This window comes from Triticum aestivum, chromosome 4B (assembly GCF_018294505.1).
Source record: "Triticum aestivum cultivar Chinese Spring chromosome 4B, IWGSC CS RefSeq v2.1, whole genome shotgun sequence".
NCBI lineage: Eukaryota > Viridiplantae > Streptophyta > Magnoliopsida > Poales > Poaceae > Triticum > Triticum aestivum.
The window spans coordinates 416,223,863-416,231,650 of NC_057804.1; the positions used below are offsets into that span (position 1 = coordinate 416,223,863).

The following is a 7,788-nucleotide window of genomic DNA, read 5'->3' on the forward strand; positions in this document are numbered from 1 at the left end:
ATGTGTCGGGCTGTCGGCTTCTTGACGAATATAAATCACATGCACTTCAAGAGTGGAATATTGGTGAAAATAAGCAAAGAGGCAATTATGCTGAATCCATTTACCCAGTCAACCATGTACATACAACAATAGTCTCTTCTACTCCCTCCGTTCCTAAATATTTGTCTTTCTAGGCATTTCAAATGGTTACAACATACGGATGTATGTAGACATATTTTAAACTGTAGATTCAACCATTTTGGTTTGTATGTAGTCACTTGTTGATATCTCTAAAAAGACAAATATTTAGGAACGGAGGGAGTAGTATGAAGTGAGTATTAACCCCCGCCTTATTACATTAGAATCAAAGAATGAATGAATGGAATTAAATTAAGTACATAAAGAATGGTATTTCGAAACGAGTCGAATGCTTGCAAAATGGTGCAACGACACCTAAAATTTTGCTTGCAAATTAACATATGGGTATCAGTCTATCCTGCCCGGCCCGATACACCCCTCCGTTAGCGCTACTTCCTACAGTTTGAGTCCAGTTCCTCCAGCAATGGCAAGTTAAGAAGAACCTGAGAACTTCTGCAATTGTATGATCAAAACACTGATGTCATCGGTAGACCCCCTGGAACCCGCGGTTTCGACAAGCCTTCTGCAGGCGGCGATGCGAGAAGTTTTGTCATTGCCGATGCAGAGAGGCCTGGCGATGTCTATGGCTTCCTGGTTATCCACCTTATCCCACAAGCCATCAGAAGCAAGTACTAAGAATTCGCACTGTGGGTCAACAAGGAGCGTCCTGGTATCTGGATCAGCCACCACCCATTGCTTGAGGTGTGCATCACCGATGCCTCTTGACACTGCCAAGGAGCCCTGCACTCGCCATGTCCCTCGGTTGTTCACAACGAACCCGCCCTGAAAATTAATAGGATAGAGCACATAAGTCACAGAGAACTGAAATATTGCATAATTTTGCTCACGATTACTCAAATTTTAGCTATCTATTCCATTGTATAAGCACAGGACAATTGCTATGTGCAACCAAGCAACAAGAGTTATCCACTAACTGCATACAACTACAGAATTTTATTATCAAATTGAAACAAGGTCTAGTTTATTTAGCAAGTGCACATCCTTCAAACTACAATTGTCACACAAATAATGGAACACATTTGAGGCATACAATATCTACTTACCAGGTTCTCAATTCTTTCCCTCTCATCCTCACGGGAGGCCCGGTGATCAGAGGTGAGTGCCTCGGCCGTTCCTGCCCGGCTGAGGACAGCACGGCAATCTCCAGTGTTGGACACGGTGAGGCCGCCCTTCTGGAGCAATGCAGTGACACAGCATGCTCCCCCGCTCTCCTCCCTCTTAAGGAACTCTTCGTCCGTCTTCAGGTAACATTTCTTCACAGCCCCCTCAATTTCATCACTGTCACCACCGTCCACCTTCCTCACCACCTCTGCCATGAACTTGGGCATATTTTGGGCAGCGAACTCTGCCGCGTTCTTTCCGCCGTGGCCATCGAATACAGCAAACAGCGCCTGCAAAGTTCGGGGTAAACGAGAAAGTTTAGTACCTCTAACAAAGTTCGGAGTATTAGACAAAACAGCAAGAAATTTCCATCCCGGGTTCAGTCAGGTCAAATCAAAAATATTTCGTAAAAATTGTGCAAAACAAAATCATGAGAGAGAAGAGAAGATGCATCGAGCGAGCTTACCACTTCGGGGTCTCCACCGAGCGCGACCTTGGCCACATGCCGGTCCTCCATCTCCACCCTTCTCCTTCCCCTCCCTCTCCGGCAGTAGGCCGCGAACTCGTCGCCCTCCTCCTCCACCTCGTTGCTCGGATCCGATTCCACGGCGGCCACAGCCGCCGCCGCGGCAGCAGCGGCCGCGGCGCCATCGACCGGCACCATGAGCGGCGCCGGCCGCCGCCTCTTCAGCACCGATCCGGCGGCGACGGAGGGGGCCGCAGAGGACGTCTTAGGCGACGGGGAGGCCTCCTCGCGGATCTGAGCGCGCAGCAGCCCGAAGGGCCGGAGCGGCGAGCCGGCGGTGGAGGGCGCCGGGGACGACACGGAGACGGACTCGGGCGAGGCGGAGGCGGCCTTGCAGGAGAGCGGGCGGCGCGACGGAGAGAACACCGGCGAGCTAGGGATGGCGACGGAGCAGGACATGGCGAGGGCTTCTTCGGCCTTGGGAGACGGACGGGGTCTTCGCTGCGGCTCCTACGCCTCCTCGCTTTTCCTCGATTTGTGATTAGGTTTGGATGGGTCTGGGGCAAACGGCCGTTTGAACGGGCTTATATACGGTGGCCACTACGCGTCGCGGGCGGGGGGAGGCGCTCCCGTGGGAACTGGACTGGCTTGGCCCTAGGGGCAATTCGCAATTGTGAACTGGACTGGAGGACCATTGTTTTTTAATGTTTTTTCTGTTGCAGACGGAGTAGCACCGCTGGCACAAGTAGAAAATTGCTGGTGCAATTATTGGGCAAGCTTCCCTTCCTTGAAGAAAATAATAGTACTACTCCCTACTGCCATAGTAGTGGATTGTGAAACATTGTCTATCGAATTTTAGTTGTATATATATAAGGTATATGCTCGTGCGTTGTCACGGGGGGCAAGTGTTTTAGAAATATTGGTGCAAACTAAATAGATAAAATAAAATCATATTTTGGTTATAAAATATAGATTTCCAGCTATTTCTTAAACTGATAAAATAGGTATGTGCCCATGATTTATCTCCTTTATTGGGTTGCCAAATATAGGAGATTCATTTATATTCATTTGCTTATGTATCATGAATTTATTACTATTTATTGGGCTACGAAAGATGTCTAGTACTGGATTTTACCATAAAAACAAATTATATATGGACCGTGAATTTATTGCTATACCATAGATGATGTAGTTTGATGAAACTCAAAAGGGGATGAAAAACCAGAAAAAAATGATTGAGGGTGGAAGATTGGGCGAAGGGGTGTTGGAGAGAACACTGAGTGAAAGATGAAATCTTATGTTAGTGGATAGAGATATAGATTAATATAGTATTTTATGTGTCGTGATGTGCTTTCTCCGTTTTGAAATATATGGTAAGATAGTATTGTCGGCACATGCTAGTTTACAACTGGCACATTTACTCGTGCAATTATTGGGCTAGATTTTTTCCGGAAAAAATATATTGACTCGTGCAAACTGATAACATTGTCCATTCAAAAAAATTCTAATACATCATCGTGTGTCACAATATATACTCCTGGTTCTACTCGCCGGAATAAGGTTTAACCAACAGTTACCACGTCAAGATGTTATTAACATGACATAAGTTTGATGACATTAGTTCATATCTAAAAGTATTAGCTAATTGCCTGTGCGCTGCAACACACACATACATATTTTAGTGGCTCAACACTAGTTATATTCGACGCATGCCTTATCATACTCTAGATTTTGATAAGATTTAATTGGATTTGAATATGGGTAGGAAAATGCAAGGACTGTTTTGACCTAATTGAGATTTTTGTAAGATTTGATTTGATTTGATTTGCGTATGCGCGGGGGTGGGTGGTGGGGGTAATGGAAAGTTCTGATTACTTTAGATTTTGGAAATATTTGATTTGATTGAGTTAATGCATGACGTGATTTTGGAAAAGTATTGATTTGATTTAGATTATTGCAAGTTATATACTCTATTTACATTGTTTTTTTGTGCGGCATTGAAAGAGAGTATAAAAAATCCAAGAGAAAAACCAAGGAGTAAGGGGGTGTGCGTGGCTGAAAAAACCGATGGAGGGAGAGGTGACGGAACCAACTCCTCTTTAATAGTAGTGATTTACATATAATTATAATTCCGTATAACATAGATCATATCTTTAAAATGGTATTTTCAGTCAAAGAAACCCTATATTCTAGTCCGGAAGGTTATGTTGTTTCGATAGTGGTAAATCCTGCAAATCCATTTATTTTCTCACAATAAAAACCCATTTGTTACCTAATTTTTTTATTTGCTTAATTCCACTATAGTAGCCTCCACTTTCAACTGAATTTTGGCGCAAAATCCGCCTAACAACGAAAACAAGATGGTGCATGCTTATCGCTATACTATCTTGAAGCTTTGCAAGAATTCACTTTAAAAAGAAGAACAAAAATACTCAACCCCAGGGTAGAGACATCCCGAAGGCAATGCATTGTATGGTCGAGAAAAGGTCTGGAACGCCTACTTGTGCAGCATAGGTATACGTAGTGAACACATCGACATGCACAATGTAAGTATACACAGCGAGCACGTCGGCTTGCACAACGCAAGTATACATTGCGAGGGACCTTTTCTTGTGAGAACCGGTATTCAAGCCTTGGTCAGTAGCCCCGCTCCATGAGGTCTCTGCCACCGTGTTAGACTCACGGAAACATCCAGTTTGTTATACTAGTGCTATGTAGATTGTGCATGTACGAGTGATTGTATTTGTCTTGCAAAATACTTTACATTATGTGTTTTTCACTAGCTTGTAGGACAAAGGATGTCAATCATGCATTGGAGGCTCTGAAACATGGAGCAAAACGTAGGGGTATTTCCAATCCTAGGTTTCTAGAGCAAAGCTAATAGAAGAGCCGGCTGCTAGCTATATGCTAGTGCCACATCATCTGAAGTTTTCTCTAAAAGATGCTCATATAATAAGCTGGCTGTAGGTTGGCGATAGTATTTACTGTCTGCATGCAAGAAGACGTGCAATGGTTGGCTGGTTGGTAGAAGCGTCTGCCTTTATCCCTCGCGATGGCTGCATGCTCGCTTCACTTTTTCGTAGCTTGTGCTGTAGCCCGGCGACTGATGAATCGTCCGCTTCCTTCTCTCTCTTGCCTTCTCTGTCCTCCAACTAGGATTTTGCTGATTTGGAACTTCTTATAGCCAGTTGATTAGGACCTATTATACTTGCTCTTAGTACTTGAGAATTCAGACTAGAAGATGTAAAAGCCTCCCTCCAAAAACAAAAACAAAAATATTGTAAAAGCCAGCAGGTCATTTACGTACTCTACGCGGGAAAGAAGAAAAACGAGTTGCAAGTCGGGGATGCCCGGATGGGCAGTTAAAATGTTTTTATCTGCCTACGCGATAAGGAAGGTGCATGCTAGGAAGTGCAATTCCAAGGAAACACAGATAAGCACCGGCAGTGAGTCACCACAAGAGCACTAGAGCAGGGTGGTGAACGGGCGACGGTCAAACCTACGTTAATCCCGTGTGACGACGCACAAGTAAGCAGAAGCTGTTGAGACTCCGAAACGCCTCCTTCTCGTCTCGTCTCCTAGGACGCGGTCTCGCTCTCGCTCTGTTTGTTTCCCCCCACTTGATTGCACTGCCCGCACATCGCTTGCTCCCAGGGAACCACGAAACACCTCGGCGAGCCATCGGCAGCGCGGCACGGCGGGACGCGTGGCCACGTGTCGGCGCCCGGCCTCACGCGCTTCCTGTGCCGTTGGGCGCGACGGCAGCTGGGGAACCCGGAACGTGCCCGGAAAGGAGGGAGGCCCGAGAGACGCGCGCTGACTGGCCGCGATTGGACTGGACCGGACCGGGCAGACGAACGTTGAAGGCAAAGTGTCGTTATCGCAGCGCGTACCCTCGTCTAAGCAACAACCTCTCGGGTCGCAGTCGCTCTCGCCCCGTTTCCTTCCTTCGCCCATGAACGAGACTGAGCTGAACCAGATCCTATTGTCGAGAGTGAAGAACCCGCATCGGGTGCAAAGTCGATGTCGTTTTTCATCAGATCGACAGGATCACTGGGCGTTCGTACTTTAGGTGGTTGCTCCTGACGGTTCGGGCCTGGCCCCACGTGTCGGGGTCGCGAGAGCGATTTCTGTGGACGTGCGCGTGTGCCCGGAGCGCGAGGGAGGAAAATGTAGCCGTTGGCGCTTGCCTAGCTAGGGGCGGCAGGACCGACGCTGAGGTGGGGCCCGCCAGCTGGCGGCGTGGTGTCATTGGTGGCACGTTTGGCCTGATCTGGGCGGGCGTGTGGTCTGCGTCGTGAACCGCGCACGACGGATTTGTTCGCGTCCAACGTGCCCGGTCAGCTCAGCTCAGCCGCTTGCGACCCCGGCCCGCAACGGGACGGTCCTATTCAGCCGAAAATATGCCCCGCCCTTTTCTTACGGACAATTAACGTGCGACTGGTAGGTTCCATTTTTTTCCCTTTTCCTAAGTTTACGTATAGGATCCAGGCTGATTCAACCTCTCGATTCATTTACCCCGTATGAAACTACCACCTCTATATCAAAATGTAAGGTGTTTTTATAAGCTAAACTAGCCTAAAATTTGTCTTATATTTTGATACTAAGGGAGTATAATCGTTTATTTTTTTTCTTTTTCAGTGAAACTTTCGGTCTATTCATAGACAATTATACAATTATGACAGTACAAGTAACATCAGAGGTAACATAAGTGAAGCACGGTGAGAAAAATGGCAAAGCCGAGCACAAACTCTCCATAAAGATCCTAATTACCAGAGCTGACGGATCTAATTTATCAAAGAAAAAAAATGAGTCTTTCAAGATTATGCAAACAAAGCAAAACTAGAAATGAAGATTCCAATGGCCTAAGCAAAAAAAAAAAACTTCTGGCTGCTACTACTGGATAGATTAAATACCAGAGACCTAATTACCAGGAAAAACTTTTATGTGGAAACCAGCCAATGAGTTCTCTGTGATGAATCCAATGAATATTTGAAGCACTTATTCTTCTCATGTGATTTCAGCCAGAACTTCCGGACTGCTCTAGGTATGGAATGGAACACAGATCTGAACATCGTTGGCATGCTGATTAATGCCAAGCAAAGAAACCAGGTTCCGTTTATCGAAGATACTAATGATTGCTGGATGTTGGAGCATACGAAAACACTGAAATACTAGCATCATATTTAATTCCAAGACCAGGAATCATAACTATTGTCTTAAGTCCTTCAAGGAACACTTTAGTCTAATCATTAAAAAGGCTAGGCCTAGTCTAAAGGAAGGAATGCAGTCTTGGTTAGATTACTTGTGAAATACCCATGGCATTTCCTCATGATGTAAATCCATTTGTATATGTCCCACCATTATTAATGAAAAAAGCCCCCCCCCCCCATTATTAATGAAAAAAGAGCCACATTAGGGGGAAATCCCTACTATTTTTGCTAAAAAAAAGAATCAGAGAACAAAAGAAGGATCAAACAATGCTCTATTGTTGTAGAACGAGGCCTTTTTGTTATTCTTGAAATTAACTGGGGGTGCATTGGGCATCCCCAAGCTTGGTCTTTAAACCATTCCAGTTGCTTGGGTTTATGATGACATTCCTAGTGATGCTAACCTCATAACACAGTAAAGCTCAAGGGAGGTGATGAGTTCGGGTTAGTCCATAAATAATAAGTGCTTCTCATTCTTGTATATATTTTGGCAACATGATACTCCCTCCGTTCCAAAATATAGTGCGTCATTGGTTCCCGCGCTTCAACTTGACCATAAATTTAACCAACGAGACCGACAACGACGGAGCAAAAGTTATACCAGTGAATTCGTATTCAAAAGAAGTTTTCAATTATATAATTTTTTGCTCCCGCCGCAGTCGATCTCGTTGGTTAAATTTATGATCAAAGTTGAACCTCAGGAAGCATGGACGCACTATATTCTGGAACAGAGGGAGTATAATAGTAGCTATAGTAAAGGACACAATCATCGGCTCTCTTGGTTAAGGAGGAACCAAAAACAACACAATTCTATAGCAAATACTGCCGCTACACAAAAATCTGCCAAAATAGGACATCATGTATAAAAGAATT

The 7,788-nt window shown here is 45.2% G+C and overlaps 1 protein-coding gene across 1 annotated transcript; it reads right to left on the bottom strand.

The window, feature by feature from the left end:
* Positions 1-228: 228 nt before the first annotated feature.
* LOC123092450 (probable protein phosphatase 2C 32) lies at positions 229-2,275 on the bottom strand. Its single transcript, XM_044514232.1, has 3 exons — positions 1,706-2,275; positions 1,182-1,529; positions 229-900 (listed from the first exon to the last, which is right to left on the bottom strand). Exons 1-3 carry the CDS (start codon positions 2,162-2,164, stop codon positions 550-552), a joined length of 1,158 nt encoding a protein of 385 aa, XP_044370167.1. The 5' UTR covers positions 2,165-2,275; the 3' UTR covers positions 229-549.
* Positions 2,276-7,788: the final 5,513 nt, after the last annotated feature.

Coding starts and splice junctions, on each gene's coding strand:
- LOC123092450 (XM_044514232.1), bottom strand. CDS start 2,164: ATGTCCTGCTCCGTCGCCATCCCTAGCTCGCCGGTGTTCTCTCCGTCG. Junction 1,530..1,705: donor TCGGTGGAGACCCCGAAGTG/GTAAGCTCGCTC, acceptor CGAACTTTGCAG/GCGCTGTTTGCTGTATTCGA. Junction 901..1,181: donor GGGAAAGAATTGAGAACCTG/GTAAGTAGATAT, acceptor ATTAATTTTCAG/GGCGGGTTCGTTGTGAACAA.